General features: G+C 46.0%; 1 protein-coding gene across 1 annotated transcript in view; it reads left to right on the top strand.

The window, feature by feature from the left end:
* Positions 1 to 6,488: 6,488 nt before the first annotated feature.
* LOC116957483 (P2X purinoceptor 4-like) overlaps positions 6,489 to 27,964 on the top strand; it is a 61,506-nt gene continuing 40,030 nt past the window's right edge. Inside the window, exons 1-4 of the mRNA XM_076056257.1 lie at positions 6,489 to 6,855; positions 10,333 to 10,448; positions 16,156 to 16,303; positions 20,206 to 20,277. Coding sequence (XP_075912372.1) covers positions 6,826 to 6,855; positions 10,333 to 10,448; positions 16,156 to 16,303; positions 20,206 to 20,277 — 366 coding nt within the window. The 5' untranslated portion in view covers positions 6,489 to 6,825. The remainder of the gene's footprint in view (positions 6,856 to 10,332; positions 10,449 to 16,155; positions 16,304 to 20,205; positions 20,278 to 27,964) is intronic.

The raw sequence follows: 27,964 nt of genomic DNA, 5'->3' as shown, positions 1-27,964 counted from the left end.
AATAAATATTAAATTATCTGCCTGCACATAAAAAAATACGTTGCTCTCTGGGCTGCAGAACCTGGAAGAAATCAAGCTAAAATACTCACCAGAGAGGAAGGTGCCTGAAGATAGCTGTAAAAAATAGTGAGGGGCAATCCACACCACTAACCAAGAAGGCCAGGTGTTTGACCGAACCTCCCAGGAAAATCGTCAAATGTGCTGTGATCTGCTCGCCGCGTGGCCAGCCTGCCCTTGCCTGGATACCATGCATTGGAGATGTCTCATCGGGTTCTTCTCAACAACCAGGAGCCACTCCCTCGGAGCTGCTATCTCGACGCCATAGCTGGCACAGTCTCCTTGGAGACCAATTGGGAGGCTTGACTGTGGGACTGCTCCCACGAGAAACACAGTGGTGAGAGGCAGGGCCATGGCAGCTCACACCGACCTCCCAGAGGTGGTGCCAGACCCCCAGGATGTGAAGCCATGCGAAACAGAGGCCGAGACCTGGATAATCCCCCAACCTCCACACCGCCAAACCCCCCCTCTCCCAACCCATCGCCCCCATCTCCCCACCCCCTGTCTCCAAACCACCACACACGTCCATCTCACACCCCACATTCCATACCACACACCCTTACCCCACAAGCCCACCCCACAAAAAACGAGGGACTCTCCCGGACAAAGTGCGAGTTGCTCGTGAAAATTATGAGCACACGTAACACGTTGATGTTTTGCCGCTCCAAAAGCATACCGTGAGGTGATGGTCAATGCCGTACCAAACAGGGCAAGCCAACCAACGACCTAGGAAGCTACAGGCCGATATCACACCTGTGCACAATCAGCTCCTGGAATGCATCATCCTCAGAATTGGTCCCCTCGTTGAGTCAGTGATCCCTGAAGAACAAGTGATGATTCCGGCCTGAAAACAGCTGCTGTTAACAAATTTGGGCCCTTGCGACACATTGAGGCCGGATTCCAGAAGAAATCCAAGAACGACACGGCCTTTGTGATCTTGTCATCGGCCTATGACACAGTCTGGATTAAGGACTTGATGTTGAAGCTCGCAAGGACCATTCCCTGCCTCCAAACACTATACCTGATATGGACGATTCTGAGCCATAGGCGACTGCATGTCTATATGGTCAACAGATCCAACTCACCCCGGTTCCTCAACAATGGATTGCCACAGCTTCGGTACTCGTGCAACATGCTCTTCAATGTCTATACAAGTGACATACCACCAAACGGTTCATGTACATGTTGTATATGTGGCTGACGTTGCTCTGGCAGTCACTTTCAACAACATCGAATCCAGTCTAAACCAAAGCAAAAAAAACGATTATTAATTTACCAGTTACGGCCCATTGAACTATATATCAATTTTTCAGCAGTGACCTGGCCACAAATGATAGCTCAACAAAGTAGCTTATGTGAAAATATATGGCAGCATACACTAAAATGCATGTTTTTTAAATGCGGAGGGAAAAACTGGAGGACCCAGAGAAAAATCCATGCGACTACGGGGAGAACATGGAATCTTCTTCTCTTATATATAAAAGTCTCCGCGTGCACGCGCTTGCGGGGGGTTTGGCTCTCAAACAGTGGGGTTCAAGTCCGAAAAAAATTGCCGGGTGGCACGCCCCGAGCCCCCTGCTTGGTATCGCCTATTCCGTTTTCCCAGCCGTCAACTTTAAATTAGTTTAATTAGCGATTTAGTGCCATTCTTACTTTAATTTTTACTTACAGCAGGAGCTCGACCGTACCAACTGACGCCAATTGCGTGGGGGGGGGGGCGGACCCTGCCAAGTGGGGAAGGGGGGGCGGACCCTGTCACGTGATGCGCGTTCAGTCGAGCTCACGGCCTCACCACGGCAGTCTGTCACGTGAGTACTTTGTGCTATAGAGTCACTAAATATACTGATATACAGTCAGCATGTACTACTGTACAGTCCATAAATACTGCTATAGAGTCAGCCTGTACTACTGAACAGTCCATAAATACTGCTATAGAGTCAGCATGTACTACTGTACAGTCCATTAATACTGCTATGGAGTCAGTATGTACTACTGTACAGTCCATAAATACTGCTATACGGTAAGCATGTACTACTGTACAGTCGATATATACTGCTATAGAGTCAGCATGTACTACTCTACTCATAGCAGGTACCACCACTGTCGCTTGCCCTGCTGTAATCATAGCTTACACCACAGTATACATGCACTGTTGCAGGGAAAGCAGGTACCACCACTGTATGCACTATTGTAATCATACCAGCTACCACAACAGTATGCATGCACTGCTGCAGGGAAAGCAGGTACCACCACAATATGCACTGCTGTAATCATACCAGGTACCAGCACATTCAGTATGCACTGCTGTTGCTAAACCATGTACCACCACAGTATGCACTGCTGTTATCATAGCTACCACCACAGTTAGTATGCACTGCTTTTGTAATAGCCGCTACCACCACTGTCAGTATGCACTGCCTTTGTGATAGCAGGTTCCACCACAGTCACTAGGCACTGCTGTAGTGATACCACAAACCACCACAGTCGGTTTGCACTGCTGTAGTTCAAGCAGGTACCACCACAGGCCGTGTGCACTGCTGTAGTGACAGCAGGTACCACCACAGTCGGTATGCACTGCTGTAGTCATAGTGCATACCGCGTCCTGGTGTGTGTGTGTGTGAGTCAATGTGTGTGCGTGGTGTGTGTGTGTAGAAAACTTCTCTTTTTTAATTAAGTTACTTCTTTCACAGTAATAATGCCTGCGTCTAAGTCCATGTGTGTGTGTGGGTCGATGTGCATGTCTGCGGCCATGTGTGTGGTGAGTCAATGTGTGTGTGTGCGTCGCTCCATGTCAGTCAGTGTAAGTACATTTCTTTCTATTTGTGTGTTTTTTTGTCCATGTGTGCGTGTGAGTCCATGTGTGTGTGTCTGTACGTACATGTGTGTGTGTGTGCATACGTCCATGTGTGTGTCTCAGTCCATGTTTGTGTGCCTCTATGTGCGTGTGTCAGTCCATGTATGTTTGTGTGGGAGTCTATGTGTGTCAGTCGATGTGTGTATGGCAATGTGTCTATGTGTGACAGTCCATGTGTGTGTGTGCGTCGATATGTATGTGTGTGTGTAAGTTCATGTCTCTGTGTGTGAGTCTATGTATGTGTGAGTCGATGTGTGGCTGTCAGTCCATGTGTGTGCGTGGGTCCATGTGTGTGTGTAAGTCCCTGTGTGTGTCTGTAAGTCCATGTGTGTGTGTAGGTCAATGTGTCTGTAAGTCTATGTATGTGTGTTCACTTGATGTGTGTGTGTAAGTCAATGTGTGTGTGTGTGTGTGACTTGATATGTGTGTGTGTCATTCCATGTGCATGTGTGTTCGTCGCTGTGTGTGTGTGGCTCCATGTTAGTCAGTGTTAGTCCATTTCGTTGCGTGCCTGTAGGTCCATGTGTGCGTGTTAGTCCATATGTGTGCTTTATTCACTTGCTCAGGGCCTATGATACCATCATTATGCCTGGGCTCTGGGTTGCTCCTCGTACTTTTCGAGTCCCTGACCCTCTGCTCACGATCCTTAAGGACCTTCATGATGGTGAGTGGCCCCACATCAAACTACGTGACCGTGAATCAGAGCCACTCCCTGTACATCTTGTGGTGTGACAGGGATGTCCACTGCCTCCCACATTCTTTTACATATATTTGGACCACGTACTTCGTTAAGCCTTCAATGCCTCTACCGGAAGAATTCACATCTGGTACAGATACAATGGGAGGCTGATCAATGCCCGGGTGTGGTCAAGGGATGGCTCCCTATTGGTCAACCACGTTATGTATGCCGATGATCTGGTAATTGCCGCTCACTCAGAAGAGGAGTTGGACGCGCTGCTGCTCAACCTGGAGCTTGCCACTAAGAGGTGGGGCCTTACCATCAGCCCACCAAAACTAAGCACCTGCCTGGGTATTTTGTACCATCGGAAAATCCACCCCCATAACTCACAATTGTTGATGGGCCAGTTGTGGAGAGTGCAGAGTTTCCCATACCTGCCCAGTGTACTCATGACCAGCTCCGGTTTAACACCAGAGGTCTCACTCTAAATTAGTTGAGCGGCATTATCTTTTCATCGGCTGTGTAACACTGTGTTGAAACTACCTGGTCTCTCGCGCCGCACGAAGCTCCACGTCGTCTCGCCCACGGTCATTCCCTCCCTTCTCTGCACTTGCGAAACTTGGACCCCCCTAATGCAACATTTTCGCCGGTTACAAACATTTACGCTGGCCTGCCTACGATCCATCCTGGGTTTCACCAGGCTGGATTGTGTGATGAGCTCACAAATATTTGAAAGATCTGGACAAAGTCCCATTGGTGACCTATGCCAGGCAAGGCTGCGTTGGCTGGGCCATGTAGCCTGCATGGCCAGGCAAGGCTGCGTTGGCTGGGCCATGTAGCCTGCATGCCCAGCCACCGCATGCCTAAAAACCTTTTGTTCCGCCGGATCGAGGTCTCTAAACGGGCGCGGCACAGGCTAGAGAAGAGATGGAGTGATGTGCTACAGGACGATGTGCAGCTGAGTGGACTTGTCGATGACTGGTACCAGCGATGTCAAGGTCGGTATCTGTGGAGGAGCCTCGTGAAGGATGCTACAGGCCAGTTAGAGGCAGTCGGCCTCCAACAACAATGGAGGGCGGAGGAGCGACACTCACAAGAACGAGCGGTGCACCGTGTGGCTAAAGCACAGCAAGTTAGCAGGGTACAGGGCATAGGTGGTGCATCTGCCAGTCATCTCAGTCGACCTGTGCCATCTGGGTCTGCCCCGTGACCTCCTGCCAGCAGGTGTTTGACAATTCACGTGGCCTCAAGGTGCACATAGCCTGCCACAAGCCTTGTGGTGACGTCACTGCCACTTAGTGGCGAATTTCGGTTGTTGTTGTCCAGTCTATGTATGTATGTGTGAGTCGATATGCGCGAAGTCGAAGCACGAGAAGTTGACCGTGCACTTCATGCGGGAGAAGAAATTCCGTTAGTCAGTATGGTGCTCAGACGTGATCGTCAGTCGGATCAACGATGATACAACGCACCAACATCAAATGAAGTTGTGATGGTCTTCGTCAATGAGGATGGCGAACCGCCGTTCCAGCGTGACATTCGCATCTACCCAAGGAATCCACAGAATCCCAATCAGCAGTTCATCAACCTCAATATCTTGAGTCCCAACATGGATCCCATGACATACGCGATTCTGTATCCGTACAGTGAGATGCTTTTGTGAGGGAGCGCCATTGGCGCCCCCGAACAACTAGTTTCAAAATATACAGATGTCAGGGTCTTGATCGAACCCACGACCTCCTGAATATCAGGCGAGGCAGATAACATCTCGCCACTGCGGCATCAGAGGCTCAAGCCAAATCCCCGTAAACAAGTAACTGCATTTCTTTATCATAGGAGCACCAAGCACACCCTGAAAGTGACCGTCTGTGGCAACACTGTGCAACACAACCCCACTCCATCCTATCTATAAGTGAAGCTGGACCGTATGCTAACCTTTCACGACCACGTAAAAAAGTAGCTGTCGAGATAAAAACAAGAGTCAACTTGGTCCAGAAACTGGTAAGCACAAGCTGAGGAGGATCAGCACCAGTGCTATGGACATCAACGATGGCCCTTGTGTGCTGTGCAGCCAAATAAGGTGCATCAGTATGGACCAGAAGTCGTCACACTCGACTTGTTTATGCCCAACCGAACACAGCAATGCGGTGGAACCCTCAAGTCGACCCCAACACCCTGGTTGCTCATGCTATCACAAATCTCTCCCCCACCCATCCACCACAATGCTGCAACCCTCCGGAAAGTCCTGAAAATCGAGGAATACAGTCACCTTCCCATTCATCAGGACCTCAATAACGTTCATCGTCATCGCTGAAAGTCACGTAAGCCCTTTTGAACCCATGAACTTCACCTTAAACAATGCAAATTCGACCCCAATGAAGCTTGGAGAGCTGAATGGAGTTCAAAAGAACTCACAAACACCTCGTGAAAGACCAAGTGTAGAAGATTCCTTGGTTTGATCTTCCACGAAGCTCATGGTCCTCCCTAAGCCACATCCGCACAAACCATGGCAGTAGATGCGGATACCTGATGCCAAAATGTAAAATTAAAAATAATACTTAAGTGTGTGACTGTGGTTATCCAGAACAGACTGTACAACATATTACGACGCAATGCCCAATCAACAAATACGGAGACATCACAGCGATTCACTCTGCTGCTCCTGATGCGGTTATTTGGCTTGACTACCTGATTGTGAAATTGTAGTTGTTGCTCTGTATCTACATCAGCAGCCATATGATAGGAAAAGTTCTGGATACAACCACATTTGCGAATGTGATTCGTAACTTTGATCCTGTACATCGATAGTTACATTTTAATGTTCGATTTTATTGAGGGGTTGTATATTGTCTTGGTGTGATCTGGGACCTTTTTGTCGTTGTTTGCTGCTTTGCCCAAGCTTGCATTTAGTGTTGAAAAATCTAACTTTATACATATTTTTATTGATTTCGTGACTTGCTTACCTTGCTCTCTATTTTGAACTCCTATAGTTTTTTTGTATTGTTTGTTATTGTAACTTGCTGACCCGCCTATACTGAACATCCGTGAAAAAGAGCTTCATCGCTCATTTGATTATTCTTTCAGTCTAAATAGAGATTCTGATTCAATGGCATTTTGAGCAAGTCTTTTACATGCAATGTTTATTTTCACCCCTAGATTGCAAAGAAGCTGGGCGTGCAATCATATTGGAGCCAAAGTTATCTCTAGAAACACTTAAGGACATCAACAGCCAGTGGAAATGGAGTGGATACGCAATGGAAGACCAAAGGTAGTATTGGATGAGGTAAAGGGTGCTTTTGTGTATGTTCTATCCAGTGGTAGTGTGAAAAAAAAAACGGATGTGGAAGCATCGTGGAGTGCTGAGGAGGGCGTGACATATTGAGAAAGTCATACACAGGACAAAATGAAAAAAAAGTGAGACAGAGAATACGCCATAAAAACAGACAAATAGATTGGGGAGAAATAAACGTTGATAGAGATACACGAGAAGACAGACAGATTGACATGGATACTTATGGATCACTACTAATTAAGCATATTGATTCATTAGCATTTCACTGCAGGGTGTGTGCATATTAATGTATGCCGAGGAAATCACGTGATGCTGAAACATGACTGCTTGGAGTTGGCCATAAAAAGGCACGGAGTTGACCATGAAAACATGAAAAGGCACAGAGTTTCATAAATGTATGGCACTACCTTATACAATTACTGGAACAGATACGTGCACTTTTCTTTCACGGGGAAAATGGTACCACAAGACATATTGCCCAGAAAAAAGGCGCCGCAAGTGATGGCCATCCAAATCACCTCTCGATTTCTTGCCTGTACAAAAGTCACAATAATAAAGCGGCGCAAACAATATGTACACAAAGATCTCCCTGAAATCGTGAGAAGCCTACCAACAAACTCCATTCTCCCATCTGTACTCAAGCGAACAGACAATTGACGCACTACGGGCCAGCAAAGCCAAAAAAGTCGCAGGCAAGGAAAATATCTATCATGAATTTCTCAAGAATTTGAGACCTATTGGCCAAGACTGGCGATTTAAGTGGCACAATCCCCAGGGCCTGGAAGACAGCAGACGTCATCACCTTGCTTAAACCTGGAAAACCAAAACATAATGCTTAAGGTTATAGGCCCATCTAACTGCTATTGGCATTATACACATTGATAGAGTGCACACGGCTGCTCACACGCATCGCGCAACACCTGCCCGTCGCAATGGTCTACTCCAGCACTGAGTACTGTCCGCCAGTCTGGGCATTAAGCGCCCACACACAGACATTGGACGTCCAGATCAACAACATCCTTTGCACAATAACAGGCACATCTGAAACGTGCTCCCACTGAGTAACTACTGGTTCTGTCCAACATTATGCCAGCAAACCTTTGCCAGGATGCCATGACATCAAACCCATAACACAAACGGTTGTCATTAGTCGTCATTAGACGACCGTTTGTGTTATGATCGAAACGTCGTAAGAATTTTTATTGTTTTATATATATTTTATTATTTTATTGTTTCCCTTCAACGTGACTTTACCGAAAGAGCTAAGAATATTGGAATACATCCTCCCCTGCTCTTCCCTATTGACCTCACAAAGCAACATCTGCTACTTCCCTGCCCTATTCATGGCTTCCTTGGTTTGAACACTTATCCACAATTATACTTACTTACTTTCTATTGACTCAACTACAACTTCCTCAAAGCCTTCCCAGTATGTCTCAGCTACTGGCTGACTCCCATTCTTTTGTAGCGTCGGAAATACATAGCACACGCCGCCCTATGTACACTTACCTGTAGTTGCGGGCATGAGTCTGTAGGGGGTGCCACCCTGAGATAGGGAGAGAGAGCCGGGCCATTGAGATGCCGAGTTCCCCCGACCCCAGGTGAAGGTTTGGGGGGTTATTCCAGAGCCCCCTAGAAGGTTCCAGAAAGGGGCGGTACCAAGGGCAGAGAGACCCCGAGGTGGATATAAAAGACGGACCTCAGGACAACTCGGGGCAGTGCTCTGAAGAAAAGGACTGAAGACCAGCTTGGCTAGGACCCTGGAGACCCCCGGGACCCGACGTCCTTTTAAGGGCTGGGGCCGAGCGTGGGCCAGTGGTCGAGACCCGTACCCTGGCTAGGTCGAGTCAGCGTAGCCTCCCCTAGGTCAGTTTTCAGTTCAATTTCTTTGGTATAGCCCTGTGAGCCATTTGGCTCTTGAATTGAGTGCAACTGCAACAAACAAAAAACAAAAACATGAACAAGAAAACATCTTAAAGTGACTATGTGACTGTGCAAACAGAAAATCCAGGAAAAAAACAGCAAAATATTACTGAAAAAGCCACATACACCAACGCTGTGGAGGGCTGAGAGCCCGTGGTCCCAGTGATAGGGCACGTAAGCCCGGTGGCCATATCTCCCCAGGTAGCGGGTAAAGGGGCCATCACCCCTTGTGTTAGGGACCGATAGCATTATTGTAACAGTTATTGAAATAAACGTGTTGCCTCTAAAAGCTTCGTCTCCAGTCTCCATGGGGACCCACTACACGTTTATCAAGTACGCAAGTACAGCAAGCATGCCTAAGATGCTTAGTAATATGTCACATAGGGCACTTACTCCCTAGCTTCAGTCTTAATTCTGCAACCACTAGTTTGTGTTCTGTATTAATATCTGCAGCACTTTTATCTCTGGTCCTAAGGTTAGATGGCCCATGTTGTTCCTTGGTTTCAATATATTCATTAGTCTCCATATTACCATCATTAATTTTTTTGTATGTAAGGTTGCGTGACTTCTGTTTAAAAGGTGTTCTAAATACTTCACCTAATTATGCTGCAAAACTTAACAAACCTGATTGCAATAGTATTCGCCCCCACTGATATAATGCCACCCGAGTAAACGTCCCTACTCATTATACTTGCCTCTCACCTCGGCATTGATGTCCCCTAAGAGTAGAAGGATGTCCTACTTGGGCACCATGCATAAACGCGACTGTTGCATTTGATAATAATTCCCCTTTGATATCCTCTTCTGTTGTCTCAGTAACTGCATAATGTTCCACTACTGATACAACTGAAAAGTTGCAATCTCTAAAATGGATGTAGGTTGACGTAAATATCTGCTCATTCACTCATACAAACTTGGTCATGGAGCGTTGCTTTCCTGTTGCTAATGACAATCTTTCTACCCTCTCTACCACAGAATATAATTCTAAATCTGGACCCGACCTGTTTCAATCCATCTATTTGAACTTAAATCGAAATGTGTTGATGTTTCATTTAGCTCAATTACAAGTTGCCCTTTTTGAATTGTATACTGCTCTTCCAATGACCCTATCCTGGTTCTTCTCTTGGTGTTGATCTCCACTCTTTTTCTTGGAATATGATTTCCTTATATTATCTGTCTATTTTTAGTAGCTGTTCTGTCATCAAACCCTGATTCTTGATCTCGGGAGGCAACTTTCACAGCTTTCACAGTACCGGAGCAGTCTGTGCAAATCGTGTTATTCTAATGTATCTAATTTGTGGGATTATGTTGTCATTGTGTGGTGATTGGTGTTTGTAATAAAAAAAAACACTCGAGGTGTAGTCACCCCTTCCCAGTACTTGTGGGTGTCATTGGCCTCCGAGAGGCTCATCTGCATTTTTTAAGTAAACAGATATCCCAGGGTCTCAAACTACCCTGTTGGACACTTCTACATTCAGCCTCAGTGAGAAATAACGATTGTGAACGTTGAATTGTCATTTTTTGTTCCAGGTCAAGAATGTCTTCATCCGTTACGATATAGTTCAAACTGTAGAATATGAGTGCTCCTGGTTGAAGCCTGCAAAGTATGTAGCATTGGCTGTCATCATCATCGCATACTATTTCATGTAAGTTTCCAACATACATTTTTCATTATCGTCTACCCCAGATACGAGAATGGTGCGAGGCAAGCTAAACTGTTTTTATATCATTCTAGACGCAGTGGTTCTTCACCTTTACTGCAGCCTTGCACCCTTTTGGTTCTCAATCGTTAAAATTCGGTTCAGTTTATGTTGAAGTACCCTGTGAGCCCAAGAAGCTCTAAAAACAGGGCTTCATCAACAAAAACAATACCGCCGCTTCTCCAACGTACGCAAGAAGTCAGTAAAATAAATCGATAATAAATAACAGATACGAGACAAAAATTGCGGGCAAATCATAATCGCAACGTAAAAATAATCCTTTTAAGAAGCAACAATTTAGTTAATTATAATCATCAAATATCACGCTGTATCTATAACAACAAAAATAATTTACATCTGCCATAGTAATAAAACTGTATAATGTTAACAAATACATAGGTTTAATTAAACCAAGTAGTTTTACTCACGTGCACGTGCTTAATTTGTGTTTTAGATTATTTACCTTTTAAAAAAATCCGCCCATGTCTTGCACACCTCCAGAAATGGCATTTCACACCCCCAGGGCTTGCGGCGTGCACCCAGGTTAAGAAGAACCACTGGTCTAGACGATTTGAAAGTAGTGATTTAAAGAAATGTACCCCCTTTCAAGAATACCTCTTTCTTCCTGATAAACATGTTTATTATTGGTGCTGTAAATACCCTTTACAGGAACCAGAACATTTTTTTGGAATATGTATACAGCCATTATCGGATATCTACTTCACATCCTAATATGTTTCACTGACTCCATAAACGATGTTGAACCATTCACATTATTGTATGAGATACATCTATCACCAAAACTGCACAGCTAGCCACCTATAAAATTCAGCTACTTTACATTTTCTTTTATCAAAAACATTATTGTACAATTCTGTTTGAACACATAGTTGACGTCACCTTTGGCATCCTATTTTTACACGAGATTGCTTTGCAGAGATGTGATATTACTTCACACAGAAATTGGCGGATGCTACTACCAGCACACCACATATATTAGGCAATTTATAATACAGGTTTTTTTGGGGTTAGATGACTTAAATATATAAATGTATCGTTAAACCCGCCACCTACCGACACAGTCAATTAGTAAGGTTTGTCATGCAAACAGAACATGCCAATTCGTTACGGGTACAGCACACCAATGTGTTGTAGAGCAAAGCTGCAACATTTACAATCTGACTACGACGTTTTGCCAGTAATTACAACTATTTTAATCAGGCAACAGCCAGATTGGTGGATACATTATCCTGTTTCGTTCCTTATATAGAGGGGTAGATGTCATGACATCAATTGTGAGCACTTCTTGAGCAATGTGTGTTGGGGGGGGGGGGTATTAATGAATGCATATAAATGACAATGCATGTCCATTGTCATGTGTACACTTAAATAGCTGTACCAACGGTAATACCTATCGAAGTATAATGACCTGTTTAAGGTATGCATTTAAACGATGTATTTTTTAATGATTCGCTTCCAAGCATCTTTAAGTCTGTAGCTATCCGAACGGTTACGATTATTTTTATTTCTCTCAATTTCGATAGATTATCTAATTAGTCTAGGCCATTAGTAACTAGTTTTGCAGAGAAATTCAACATTATTAAAATCAATTGAGCGCGTCTGTTGGAACGCGTGTTCTGCCACTGCTGACAGTTGTGTAGAGGAGTAAAATGGGGACGTGACGTCATGTGTGTCGTCCAGTGCGATGACGTCACGGAACGTGGCGTCATGCGCGCTGGGCGGCTCGATGACGTCATGTCTCTAGTATTTAAGGGGGACTCCGTGACGAAAACGGGGTCACCATGGGAACGGGTAGAGTGAGAAGGGTGGAGAGGGAACCAGGGGTAGAGAGGGATCGACGAAGAGTCAGGAGTCAAGCCGGTGGTAACCGTAGGAGGTGCTGCTCTTCCCGGTCGGTGGGGTTGGCTAGTGCCCCCATCCGACTCGAGGGAGAGAGACCGGAGCTAGCCGGGCTGGACCAGGACTTAGTGTAGGACCCCTAACCCCTGGGAAGTTGTCACACCCTTTGTGTAATTGTAATATACTATAATAAACCTTTGGCGAAAGTCCTTGCCTTCAAACCGTCTCCGAGTCGTCGTCGGGAACTCCTCAACAGTTGTATTTGGGATAATTTAATATTTGTTTGGTGTTCTTTTAGGCTCGTGCTGATCATTAGTCCTGTTTGCCCAAAATAGCATTTGCCACAGGTGCACTTAATCTGGTACACACCTTCTATTGATAGCTTCAGTAATACATCTTTTGTACTATATATGAATTTCTGTATTTTATGTACCATGCCAAATCTGACTCGGATCTGTTGTTTTTCCAAACATCTAGCTAGTTTATCAGTTACTCCCGCAATGTACAGTATTTTAATAATTGTAATTACTTGGTCAGTTTCAACAGTCGTGTTATTTGATTTGGTTTTGGCATTCAATGTCCTGTTGATTTGTGCATTAATTGTAACCGTTCAATTGCAGCCCTTCTTTAACATGTTTCATATCACTTCTCAGACTATCACCATCTGACACTTTCTAAACCAGATGTATAAGCGTCTTGATGAGAGATGATTTCTGTGTGGGGTGATGGTGTGACTGCATTCAGATAGGCGTCAGTGTGAGTTTTCTTTCGGTAAACGCTGTGTTATTTTACCATTTCTACCCGTCCAAGCAGAATATCCAGAAATGGTAAGAGTTCTGTCAGCTTCCACTTCCATGGTGAACTGAATGGATTGGTTTTCCGAGTTGAGATTATTTAGAAATTTGTTAAGTGTATCTTTGCCATGTGGCCAGATCATTGATGTGTCATATTTTTATATTTACGCAATCTAACCTGAAAAAAAACCTGTATTATGGATGATATTTGTCACAAAAGCCGATGTGATAACTTAAGCAATTTGTTTTTTCTTTTTAGATTATTATGAACAAAGTCAGGTGAGATAACCTCATGTATACCTAAGTGCTTAGATGGATTGCAAACTACTTGGACAGGTCCAAATTTTAGAGTTACAAGGAAAAAAAATGAACTGGCAGGAAGCATCGTCTACATTCTATGGTAGTGCACCCACCTCATCTATTGCCCTGTGCCGTGTCCACCCTGCTTAGGAAGATATATTGTAAGTCCCCAGAAGTCCTCACTTTTGCCATCGTCCTACCTGCAAAATATAGTTATGGTACTGGGTATTCAAGATCCCGAGTGAACAAGTACTAACAGACGCTGGTGAACTGCTCACAGCTTGTGACTATGAGGGGTGGATAGAGCTCTTCTTGTAGCAGAATAATGCCCAGCACCTCAGAGTGACGCTTCACTTGGTTGACACCATTCGGGACCCATTAAAAAGGGGATAACAGGGCAGTATAAACAGCCTAGACATTGCATTGGTTACGTGCAAAGCGTATTGTGTCACACATGTATAGAGATGTGCAGACGTTTAGAAAACCGCTGAAGATTTTTAGCATCAATTGCCCCCTAACTATACCAATAGTTTTACTAAATACACCAAAAATTTTCACCGATGCAAAATATTGTGATATGTTGGGCCTGCCATGGGAAACAACGGAGGAAAATAATGTTGCGTAGCTTTTTCTAAGTGGGTTGAAGTATAGCCATTCACAGACATGACGCCAGAAACGGCAACCTTCTTTTTAGAGAACTACATTGGTCAATATGTTTGTCCACTCATTTAAATTGGCCCTAGTTTAAAAACCGTTACACTAATTTTGTTTCAAGAATATTACAAAACATAACTAATGGTGAAACAGTTCAATAAACTATCATATTGAGATGTGTCAAACAAAACGACGGGGTTTGCCATGCAATATTTTTTTTTACCCAAGGGAATTGGTAATTGGATAAATGCAGGTGGAAATGTGTCAAGAATATCTACATGTCCACTGAGGACCTAAACGACACTATCAAATCACAATAAGAATATTTATTAAGCCTGCAGGAGGAATCTGATGAGCTATAAAGCTCAGTAGGGGCAACGGGTAAGAACACTACAACAACAATCAATATACAAACACGACAGTAGTGCACAGTACAAGAAAGGTAAACAAATGACCCAAACATACAAATAAAACTAAACCATCCCCATCGTACCAGACAAGCCCATCGAGGTATGGATAACCTTGTTGTTCAAAAGCAACCTGGCCACAATTGATAGCTTAACAAAGTGACCCATTATTTGGACATTCCTAGTAGCATAACAAATTAAATAGTCTAAATGCACGTTTCTAAATCTGAAGGGATAAACCGGAGGACCCAGAGAAAAAAAAATCCACGCGACCATGGGGAGAACACGCAAACTCCAAATATACAGCAGGTGTCAGGGTTGGGATAGAACCCCTGACCTCTTGCATACCAGGCGAGGAAGGTAACATCTCACCAACTGTGGTTCCCCTTAAATAAATAAAGTATATAAGTTGAAACTGCATCATCAATTCCAAAGCATTGAAAACAAATATCGCGGACCGATTCATATGGTTGTAAGGTGACAAAGCCTATTTGTCCGCGTCAGTAATTAAGATTGGCTTTGGCAACCTCCAATTGATTTTGGGATTGTTATTTTAGATATGAATATGCCGAATCAAGTTGACGCAAAGCACAACCCTTCCATGCAAAACTATTCTTCTGAATAAAGTAACAACCAGCACCAGACTGAGACTAATAGTACAAAATACATCACTCCCAAGCATACACGATACCATGACCATTGAGTGAGCCTGAACACCAACAACCAGTCAACCATGAGACAACATGGCAGTACACAGTCGAAAAACACAAAACTAATGCAAAGCACTATGACTTGACAGATTAGATATGTTCTATGCCTGCGATTCAAGCAAGTACTCCAAAACCTAGGGAATGGGAGGAATATGGAGATTGGAGGCACATATGTTATGATTGTGTCAGCGATAATCATAAGGGGGTACTGGGCAGAGATAATTTACTGTATACTTGGTCACATGATCATCATTAATCGTGTTTTCCTGTGTGACAAAACTATTACGATTTAATTTTTTCAGGTAAGGCCCACTGAGCTATGAAGCTTTTTGAGAAACAACCTGGCCATAAATGATAGCACAACGAAGTGTTTTATCATGTGGAAATGTATAGCGGCCAAATACTCGAAACGTGTGTTTCTAAATGTGGAGGGAAAAACCGGAGGACCAGAGAAAATTCCACGTGACCATGGGGAGAGAGAGACATTCAAACTCCAAATATACAGCAGGCTTCTGGGTCGGGATTGAACCCATGGCCTCCTGTATATCTGGCAAGGGAGAAAACATATCCTAGCCACTGCGGCACCAATAATCTGGGGGTATAATTTACTTCGGTGCTCGCAAAATTAAATCAGAATTAGGTCAGAGAAGATAATGTAGGAGGGAGAGTCAGGTAATAATAACGTGATGTGTTATTCAGGGTATGGTGCTAGAGAAGAGTAATTGTTTTTTTGTATGGAGGAGAGGAACAAGCAGATGCAGGCATGAGCTATTGGTGAGTTAGTAATCACTGTTTTGATGTCGTAATTTGGTAATACCATCAAACATCCAATGCAGGACACTTGTGAAAAATGGTTTGAGAGTGTACCGGATATTTATAATACTTAATTATTATGTTAATAAGTATGGTGTTTATTTCGTGCTTGCAGATATGTAGTGGGTTTTGAACATGCTTATCGAGAGTATGAGGATGTGACCAGCGCTGTCCGTGTGAAAGTGAAAGGCACGGCTAAAGTCGATATCCCCAATGAGGGAGTGAGAACGTTCGACTCGGCCGACTACGTCGTGCCTGACCAGGTATGTATTATTTTTTTATTTAGCTTTTCCATTTACAGTATATTCAATCTGTGATTTTCTATATTGACATGTTATGTAACCCCAACACCTTGAGCATTGTCACAGAAAGCAGTGTGACATCATTCCATGTTTGAGAATGGCCTATGGAAGGGGGCATTGCACAAGTACATCTGAGCCCGTAATCGACACTGTGGCGCATCTATTTATAGCTTCTGCAAAGAGTTATTCACATAGCAAAACAACCGAATATGTCATTCTCAGAGCTGAATCTGTCGAAAATATTTTTTATCCAAATACAAATATGGCTTTTGCGCAGTTATTAGTGACTGAACTCATACCAATCTGATGGCTTAATCACAAGGATTTGAACCACAGGTCTCAGTGGTTCCAACAGTGATTGTATACACGCCAGATTAACATTTTCTAAGTGACAAAAACTATTTTGTTACGTAAAATAGTAATATATAATTTCAAGTAATGGCAGAAATTAATAACATCAGTAATTTTTAAATGATGATTGCTAAGTGCAGTCCCATAGCCTCAAAGTACCAAGGCGCCAGCAGCAAGCAATATTATTGGAGGTATCGTAGATATGAGTTCAGTCGCTAATGCAAGTGAGCAAGGCGAAAAGAGCTTGGGGAATATAGATGGGAGAAGGTTTTAAAGTTCAGACGTGCGAGGGGGGAAGAAGAAGAAGCCTTGCGGTTTAGTGTTCCAGAGGATTCCAACATAGCCTTGAGCAGCCCCTACACAAAACAACAGATGGAAGCATGGAGACAAAGTGGGAATGCATCAGAGACGCCATCTTCAATGCAGCCATCAACACCTTTGGAAAAGCAGACAAAGACAGAACACAGACTGGTTTGAGGAACACCTGACTGTATTGGAACCCATCCTCCAAGCCAAGTGCACGGCACTCCTGAAGAACAAGCAAACCCCAAGTGCAGAATAATGAAGCACTCTGAAAGCTGCCCGCAGTGCAGCTCAAACGACCGCCAGACGCTGTGCCAACTACTGGCTGAACCTCAGCAGTAGGATCCAACTCGCCTTTATCCGTGCCATGTATGAAGGCTTCAAGACAGCTTTTGGTCCAAACATCAGGAGGACTGCCTCCCTGAAATCTAGCACAGGGGCCACCATCACTGATAAACACGAGCAAATGGCCGGATGGGTCGAACACTACTCAGAGCTCTACTGACGAGGCAACAGTGTGCCAGAGGCTGCCCTTGCTGCTGTAAAGCCCCGACCAAACCATGCACGAACTGGACAATGTTCCAACCTTGAAGGAACTTGACAACTCCGTCAACTCACAAGCCAGCAGCTAGTCCACGGGACAGGATGTCATCACAACTGATGTACTGAAACATGCGAAATCTGCCATCCTCATGAAACTCCACAAACGTCCCTGCCAGTGCTGGAAAGAAGGTGAAGTGCCTCAAGGCATGAGAGACTCCAACATCTTCACCCGATACAAAAATCAGGGTGACAATGGGGGCTGGAATAACTACCGCGGCATCTCTCTATTGAGCATCGGGGGACAAACCTTTGCCCATGTGGTCCTCAGCAGGTTGCAGATACTAGCTGAGAAGACGTATCCTGAGGCACAGTGTGACTTCAGAGCAGGAAGGTCCACCATCGTCATGCTCTCCTCCTTGCATCAGCAACAGGATAAGTGTCGTGAACAGAGAATGCCCCTGCATTTATCGATCTAACAAAGGCCTTTGACCTCATCAGCAAACTCCTGAAAGTGATCATCTGCCCACGCAAGCTGCTGGCAGTCATCTACTCTTTCCATGACCACATGAAAGGAACGATACAGCACAGCGGCACGACCTCAGAGGCATTTCCTGTGCTCAGCACTGGTTCGTGCTTGCCCCTACACTGTTTGCCATATTTTCCTCACTTCTGCTCACACAGGGAGTCTTTCTCCATACAAGATCTGATAGCAAACTCTTCAACCTTTTCCGCGTCAGATCCAAAGCCAAAGTCCGAAAAGTCCTCATCAGAGAACTCATATTCGCTGATGATGCCGCACTGACAGCTCACAAAACAAGGTCTGCAGACACTCATCAACCAGCTTGTCAATGCCTGCAACAACCTTGGCCTGACAATCAGCGTGAAAAAGACCAATGTCATGGGCCTGGATGTCAGAGACACCCCATCCATAAACATTGGAAGCTAAATCTTGAGTTAAAGCTTTTGTGACTGCAGGAATTCATATTCGTTGGGACTTTCGGTAAAGTCACGTATATACTGTAGGTTCAAAGAAAAAAATGACGTTTCAATCGCAACACAAGCAGTCATTTGTTTCGATCACAACACAAGCAGTCGCTTGTATTGCGATGGAAATGTAGTTTTTTTATTTTCTTTAAACCTATCTGGACGTTACAAATAAAACATTCCAACACCTCGGCTGTTAATTAATACAATAAATAATCTACAAAATGTATGTTTGTCCCCAAGGCATGTATTTCATACATATTCTTGCATTTATTCACGCTTGTTCTTCAATTTACGTGACTTAGTTAAGTCTGGAATAGATTGGTGCTATCTGTTTTTCCTCTGTTTCTAGCAGCTTGTTTGCTCATGATAATTTACTGGCAGGTGAGGCAAGTACTGGTGGTTTTGTATTTCGGTTCAGTAAAGATATCTAAAGTGCTAACTTTACCCTCAATTTATTGTTAATGTACCTGTTAAGATTATTAGTTAAGGCCAGGTACTACAGGCAAAAATATAATTTTTGTTCGGTTTGTCAATTTTGATATATTTTTGATATTTGCTTCTATAAATTGTAAACTTTCATAACATGCACACAATTATTACCAAAAACTGTTATTGGTAATGCACACAATAACTTTATTGGTCGTAACTTGGGCTCCACCATCACCTGCAACTTTTTACCGTGTCACAGAGATTGACAAGCACATTGAGAAGACGTCTACAGCTATGTTCAGATTGACAAAAATAGCTTGGGAGAACAATTCCCTAACTCTCAACACCAAAGTACAGGTGTACTGGGCCTGTGTCCTCCTCAGCATCCTCCTCTATGGGTCTTAGTCCTAGACAACATATGCCTGTCAAGAACATCGACTAAACACATTCCACCACCGCTGTCTCAGGCGCATCCTCGGTGTCAGATGGCAAGACTGCATTCCCAACACCTCAGTCCTCAACATGGCCAACATTCCCAGCATGTACTCTCTACTCAGTCAAAGTCACCTTAGATGGCATGGACACGTGCACTGCATGCAAGATGGCAGAATACACAAGGATGTCTTGTATGGCGAGCTGGCATCAGGCACACAACCCACTGGTTTCCCAGTACTGTGCTTCAAAGATGTCTGCAAAAGACACTGCATGGCAGACCAACAGAGAGTTACGTAAATATACGTAAAGCAACGACCATTTCTAGAGCTGCCACCGCATTCACTTGCAATGGTTGTGGTAAGGATTCCCACTCAAGAATTGGCCTACTAAGTAATTCTAGGCACTACAAATCCCACAGCTGACCTCGTAAGGCACGAAATAATTGTCTCCCGAGACACACAGGCCTCATCAACAGGCATATGCCTAAATGTCACTGGTGTCATTTGTCCACATTGATGGAGAAGTGATGTCATTGTATTGTGACTGCTGTACTTTTTAAAGCATCAATGAGTGTCGTGTCTGTTGCTCAGAAATATATTTTTTTACATGTGTTTTTTTCTCATTAATCAAGCTTAACTTCTATAAAACATCCTGGGATGCACAATCTCGGTACATAGTTACAAAAATAAGAGCTACTGTTTGGATAGGTGTCCTTTAAGTGTAAGAGTGCACTTTAATTAATACGTTTTGTGGTCACTGTGAAGTAAGGATGACGCCATCTCTATTAATGTGTTGCCTCGTCACATGTCCTACAGGAGCCCAATACGTTTTTTGTGATGACAAACTTCATTGTCACCAAGAACCAGACACAAGGGAAGTGTGCAGAGGTAAGCGATCACTCACACTGTGTGTCCCTATGTGCTGTACTCTTTCTGTGAACCCCCCCTTCCTCCAAATTATTATTGAGCAACACATTGGGATAATTATCAACAGTGTGAGGATAGATTAAGTGGAAATTAAGTAATAATTGAAAGCAGTTTTGTGTGTAACAAGATGAATGGGGTGGGACTAAATAAAATCCAGCAATCCCTTGCCAACCGCGGGGGTTAGATTCCTGGAAAAGGCCATGGTAGGCAAATCCGTGGTTGGTACGGGGGTCCCAGAGGAAATAAGGGGTTATGGGAACCACGGGCATGGTCAGACTCAGCATAGCTTAATTAAGTTGCCTGTTTATTAACTAAACACCGAAAAAATGCAGTACTTACGCAGTGACAAAAATAAAACAAGTAAAAATTACATTACCTTTACATACCTGTGTAGTGGAGTATGAAGGTGTGTTGTGGAAACTGCGCGATTGCATGATCACACGGACAGTGTGGGTTTATCTGGGGTCAGCCTATGGAGAAAGCGTAAACAGTGTGGGTCGTCTTAGGACAGCCAGGTGCAAAGGCTGAAATGATGAGGTAACGGTTGGGCCAATTTAGACAGAGGATCAGCAACGGCGGTGATTGGCTGTGGCTGTTGTCAAGGGCGAGGAGGCGTCGGGAGTAGAAACAGAGTTCGGGACAGAGCTGGAGACATAGTGAGAAACGGAGTTGGAGTAGCATTAGCGGAGCTGAAGCAAGACGAAGTAGTTAGCAGTGGAGTGAGTGTAGCGTTAGCGGAGCTGAAGCAAGACGAAGTAGTTAGCAGTGGAGAGAGCATAGCGATAGCGGAGCGAAGACGCTGTGTGCGAGTTGCTGAACGGAGACCCGCTGTGTGCGGAGGAGCTGAGGAGAATAGTTAACAGTGGACAGAGCGTAGCGGAGCGAAGATGCTGTGTGCGAGTTGCTGAACGGAGACTCGCTGTGTGCGAAGACGCTGTGTGCGGAGGAGCTGTGGAGAATATCTAGCAGTGGAGAGAGCGTAGCAATAGCGGAGCTGAAGACGCTGTGTGCGGAGCTGCTGAACGGAGACTCGCTGTGTGCGAAGACGCTGTGTGCGGAGAAGTGAAGTGATAGTGGGGAGACAAAGGTGGTGAGCGGGACGAGCGGAGTACGGCGAGCGAGCCGTTGTGACCAGGATACTGTGGAGTGTGGAGGACATGTTGAATGATGTAAATAAAGTGGTGTTTGAAGAAAGACAGAAGTTGTCCGCGTAAAGTCAAACACTACACCTGTAACATTAACGATGATGACTTAAAGCTTTCGTGACTGCAGGGATTCATACTCTTTGGGTATTTCGGTAAAGTCACGTAGATAGTAAAATAATAATAAATATCTATCTACGTGACTTTACCGAAAGACCCAAAGAGTCTTAATGATGATGATGACAACATTGAGATGAGGGAAGGGGTGGTTAGGAGGTGGAGGGCTCAGTCCACTCCACCCTTTTATTCTGGGTCACCAATGACAGATGAGTGGGCAGGAGAGGAGGTAGGCATAGAGGCGGGCACAGACAAGGAGGTAGGTACAGTGGCGCTATAAAATACACCCAATGAAATCGCCCATCAGATATTTGCCCATATATGGAAGAAAGTAGGCGTGGCGTTGGCCGAATGGGCATATCTTTGGCCACATATGGTCCTGTGGATCGTGAATCGAGACTAATTGTATTGATTCTGCTCAGTCAATCAGGCACCATGCTCAAAGTCTATTGGGCAGCCATCTTGAAAATATACGATTTTATCCATAATTACATTTTTCGGTTCACAGATCATACAAAACAATGGTATTGATGTGCGATTTTTACGTAAAATGTTACATTCATTTCTTTATATAGTCGATAAGACTGTTGTGTTAAATCGCTCTTAAAACTTGTCCTTTATACTTATAAATCAATATTATGCTAACGTCCAATTTTTTCATAGCCGCGATTCAGTGTATTCCGATGTCCTACTTCATCTTAAACTTGATTCTGTGTCAAAGTTTGTGTTATACTTCAGTGAGTGCAAACAATGACAAACACAAAAATGGAGATGTAAGCAGCACCTCAAATGGTGCCACACACAAAGCCACATGCATGAGGTGTAAGTCAGAACTTCACTCATGCCTATGGCCCTGCATAATCCTGTTACACTAAGTCCACCGATTCGATGTCTGCACAGCACATCCGCTCCAATGAACTTCAGCTGGGAGGCCAGCACTCATGCTTCAGCTGGCAGTCTTGTATTTATGTGTATAGAACTTCTTTGCACCGTACGTAGCCAACCGTGCTGATCGGAGGTGTGGAGGAAGGACAGCAAACAACACAAAGCAGTTCTAAAGGAATGCGTTTTCAATATTAATGTTAAAGTGCATAGCTCCAGTAGCTTCCTAATATCGGAAGGAAGTGTTTCAGATGCCCGCATAAGCGCATCTGAAAGCGTGCGATGCAGTGACTGTATTTGTTGGATGGCCAATCAAAAGTCGCTGCTGCGGGTATGACCGGAGGTCATGTGATGGTTTATGCTCCTTGACGAGATCAGCAAGAAAAAGTGGTTAATTTGTAACAAGCACGATGTGTGTAATGAGTGCTCTTATAATGTATTCGTTCGGCAACCAGAAGCCAATGCAAATCAGCGAATACTGGACGGACATGGTCGGATCTTGCAGTTCCCGTCATGACATGTGCCAAATTATTATGTACACCCCAAATAAAGGTTTTTGTGTTAGATCGTGTAAATATAAGTGCGTCATTAAACCCACCACCGCCTGGCACAGCCAATTAGTAAGGGCTGTCATGCAAACAAAACGTGGTAATTATTGACTAGATCAGCACACAGGTGTGTTGGAGAGTAAACCCACAACCATCTACAATTCAAGTATATCGTTTCGCTGGTGATTATAATCAGGTTCATCAAGCGATAGCCAGAATTGTGAGGAATTCCTCCTGTTTTGGTCTGAAATAGAGTGAAGGTGATGTCATCACTGTGGGCCTTTCGGGTGAAAAAATCTGACGAGGGGTAAATGTCGTCATATCCGTTACAAGGGATCATGTTAATCTGAAAATATACCATACGCATTATTGGTTGGGTTATTCATAATTATAACCATATAACCGTATTTATTTTAAATGTAATATGACCTCCACTGAATGGGTATCTAAATATCGTACACTAAAGTAAAAATGCAAAAACAATGAAATCATATTTAAGTAACAGCCATGAGAAAATGTTAACTCTTGCACTCCCTCCTAAACATACTGAGGCTCGTAGCATGCCAGATCACCACTGGCAAGGCATTCCAGAATCTTGGGGCAACACTTGAGAATGCCAGACCCCCCTGCGTTGAGCGCAAGAACCAAGGCTGGGAGAGTAGGTCATGCTCTCAAGAACATAGTGTATCAACCCCAGTCCTATGACTGATCAGTCGGGCCCGCAGGTACATTGGTCCAAGACCATGCAGCGCTTTATAGACCATCATAGCTAACTTATTCTGGATGTGAAGGCTTACTTGAAGCTAATGCAGATCATGGATAATGGGAGTAATGTGCTCGAAACAGGCGACATGCCTCAGAATTTGGGCTGCCACATTTATCACTAACTGAAACCGCCTCAACAAGACACGTGGAAGCCCTGCGTAAAAGACGAGTCGATACAAATGCATGAGATAATGACTTAAGGGCACAAGCTGAAATGAAAGGTAACAAACCACGGCGTTGGTGGAGTTTAAATAAACCAGACTTGACCACAGTCACCACCTGCGCATACATGTGTAGTGGGTTCCAGGACACGGAGACGGCAGAATAGAAGCAGCACTATTTATTTAAACCTTAACAAGGGTTACACTAGAAGGGGTAGCGGCCCCTCCACCCGTATAACCCAGGAACACACCCCAGGCTCTCTAGCCTAAGCTCTAGGCTCCCAGTTCCTCCTGGTAGGGCTCTAAGGGAGGCTATCAGATCCGGCCCTGGTTAGGCACAGATCTCGGCACCCCGCCGACCAGACCGGCCCTTAGAAGGACTCTGACTCTGGGGCTCTGGGGCCGCACCACTGGCTTGCTGTGCCGGCCCTGAAAAGGGCAGCGGTCACAGGAGTTCCAGGGTCTCACCTAGCTGGCCTTCTTTCTTCACTGGTTGCTTCAGCCTCGGGCCCCACACTCTGCCCCGAGCTCCCTGGCTCCCCGCACTTTATACCCACTGGAGCCTTAGCGGACGTTGTTGTAGCCACCAAGGTGTGGGTGAACCACACCTTCCCGTGCCATGTGTTTATTCCCCATAGCACCCCTACATCACCCCCTCCCGTGTAACCCGCAGCCGTCCCGGCTGCAACAATACTCGAACAATAAACACAACAAACCCCCACCCGTGCGTGCCTCATAAGAACGAACACCCCAATAAATAACCCAACCCACCTATACAAAATTACACTATATACACATATACATTGTACCCCCCCCCCCCCCATCAACGCAGCAAGAAAACTTAACAGTGAACAACAAGAGTAACAAGAACCATTTTTACAACAAGCGGCGCATTTTGGCGCGAGTCCGATTTGCGGGTCCATCGTAGGGGGAGGGTCCGGTCGGCCTGGCAGTGGGCACCGGCTGTGCAGGTGCACCGTCTTCCGTCACCCCGGAAGGGCAAACTCCGTCCCCACCGGGTGGCGCAGGCGCGCTGGAAGCCGTCATTCTTGAGGCGCCTGAAGGTGGAACAGTTAGCGAAGCATCAAGGGCAGGTGACGAAGACGCCGTCCGGGAGTCAGCGGAGACATCACATGCTCGGCCTGTGTAATGTGGTGGAGGGACGCGCGGCGCCACAAACGGCTTCAGACGCGAGGGGTGTACGTACCAGCGGCGTTTCCCCCACTGGATACGAACGCACTGCGGCCGCATAACCTTCACAATAACCACAGGGCCCCTCCAAGGCCGCAACAATTTCGCCGAGGTCGCCAACGGCACCTGAGGGCAGTGCAGCCAGGCTTGATCGCCTGGCTTCCACGCATGTGTGCGTGATTGGCGCGATCGCAACCTCTCGTTGGCCTTCTGCCGAGAGGAAGAGTTTTGGGCCGCTGCCTCCCGCGCCTCGGTCAACCTCAGGATATTAAATTTAACGTGGTCGGCCAATTTCGATTTTCTGCTGGTTTCCGAGACGCGGAGCTGATTCGCAATTGGTGGGTCAACGTCGCGACCGTACATCAAAAAGAACGGCGAGAAGCCGGTTGCCGCGTGAGGAGCCATTCTATAGGCGGCCAAAACCCCCGGAATGTGAAGGTCCCAATCGGTCTGGGAGTCACACACCTGGTGACACAACATAGATGTGAGCGTCCTATGCAGCCGCTCCACCATGCCATCGGTTTGTGGGTGATAGGGGGAAGTGCGAATCTTTTTCGTACCAAGAAGCGCACACACCTCGTGCAGAAGGACGCCAGAGAAGTTCTTCCCTTGGTCAGTCAGCAGCCGTTCGGGAGCACCCTTGTCGAGGACATAGCCCTGGACAAAGGCCTCGGCAACGGCTGCTGCTGACTGGTTAGCAAGAGGCCATGCCATAGGCCATCGGGTGAAATATTCCACGCCAACCAGCAGGTACTTGTTACCCCTAGGGGTCGCAGGGAAGGGCCCCAATATATCGAGTGCGACGAGTTTGTTAACCCGAGAGACCGTGATAGATTGTAGCGGTGGGCAGGCGCCTTTCGCTGGTGGTTGTCGTTGGGCGCACTGAGTGCATGCACCCAGGAGGTCATCCACATCCCTTGCCATACCCGGCCAGAAGAAATCCAGCTGGAGCACGGCAAGGGTCTTGTGGGTCCCCAGGTGCAAAAGTCGCTCGTGTGCGGCCCAAACGGCCTTACCCCGCAAAGCGGATGGCACCACAAGCCTGTGACGGCAGGCCCTTCCATCCCAATGCATTAGGAGCCCCTGGAGCAGCCCGTACGAATCAATCCCCGCGACCCCCCGCACGGAACCCCCTGCGCGACGACGCAACGCGAGGAGGGATGCGTCCTCCATCTGGAGGCGCCCCCATTCCGCAACGGACAACCCCAGCAAGGAGTCCGCACCTCCCTCCCCGACAGGACCCTCAGGCAAGGGGTCCTCAGTGGCAGCAGCGAGAACCGGGATATCTAAGGGGGGGCTATCCTCTGGCGGCTTACAACGCCCCGATCCCCTGAGACAAGCGCAATCTGAGGCGGGCGGCAGGCGAGACAGCGCATCCGCATTAGTGTGCCGAGCACCCTTCCGATATGTGGTCGTGAAATCATAATCCTGAAGGATTTCGAGCCATCGGGACAATTGCCCCGAAGGCTGTGTCACCCGCAAGGCATATTGTAATGCCGCATGGTCCGTACGGACAGTGAAATGCCGACCGTACAGGTATGGGCGATACTGTTGCATAAAAAATACAATAGCCAAGAGTTCCCGACGCGTGACGCAGTATCTCTGTTCCGCCGGAGACAAAACCCTACTGCCATAAGCCACGACGCGTTCCACACCACAGATCACCTGTGAGAGCACACCCCCAATGCCCGTATTGCTGGCGTCTGTATCGAGCAGGAAGGGTTCCGAAAAATCGGGGTAGCTCAATGGAGGGGCCCGCACGAGAGCGTCGCGAAGGGAACAAAAAGCGACCTCCTCCTCCTGGCCCCAGTGAAATTTCACTCCCTTCGCCGTCAGAGCGTGTAAGGGCTTAGCAATGGTCGCGAAATCCGCGACGAACCGCCGGTAATAAGACGCAAATCCAATGAAACTCCTGACCTCAGCCACCGAGGTGGGGGTTGGCCAGGAGTTGACACACTGCGTCTTTGCGGGATCGGTGGATATGCCCGAGCGGCTGACGATGTGCCCCAAATAGTGTACGGATTCCCGTAGCAGGTGGCACTTTTGCGGCTTAAATTTCAAATTCGCAGCACGCATTTTGAGGAACACGGCGCGCAAGCGCAAAAGGTGTTCGTCAAATGTCTTGCTGAACACGATGACGTCATCCAGATAGATCAAACAGACGTTCCACTGTAAGCCAGCCAAAAACAGTTCCATAAGGCGCTGAAATGTCGCCGGAGCGGAGTGTAATCCCATAGGTAACCGGTTAAATTGGAATAGGCCGTGTGGTGTGCGAAACACAGTCTTTGGCTTGGACTCATCATCCAATGGGAGTTGCCAGAATCCGGATAACAAGTCCAACGTAGAAAAAAAACGTGCGCCAGCCAGAGCATCCAGAGATTCGTCCATCCGGGGAAGTGGATACGCGTCGGCCACGGAGATCTTATTAAGGCGGCGAAAATCCACACAGAATCGCAAGGACCCATCGTGCTTTTTGACAAGCACTATGGGTGCTCCCCATGGACTGGTGGAAGGGGCTATAATGTCTGCAGCCAGCATGTCATCCACTGCCAATTTGACATGATCTTTTTCGGCCGGACTTAACCGAAAAGGATTCTGGCGTACCGGGGCATTGTCACCCGTGTCAATGTGGTGACGCAACAATTTCGTGCACCCAATGTCATATTTGTGTTTACTAAAAACATCGGAAAATTCCGTCAGAAGGGTGCGTAGGCCGGCACGCTGGGAGTCGGACAGATCACTCGTGCCCGAACATAGTGTGTCCATCCAACTATCGTCCCCCTCAGAATGCGGTTGAGCCAGAGGATCGGTCCCCACATTACCCATAACCGTGTCTACCACG

Source organism: Petromyzon marinus, chromosome 75 (genome assembly GCF_048934315.1).
Source record: "Petromyzon marinus isolate PM22_M1 ecotype Great Lakes invasive population chromosome 75, UKy_Petmar_22M1.pri1.0, whole genome shotgun sequence".
In the NCBI taxonomy this organism is placed as follows: domain Eukaryota; kingdom Metazoa; phylum Chordata; class Hyperoartia; order Petromyzontiformes; family Petromyzontidae; genus Petromyzon; species Petromyzon marinus.
The sequence above is the reverse complement of the archived record's forward strand: the minus strand, read 5'-3'. Positions and strand labels throughout refer to the sequence as shown.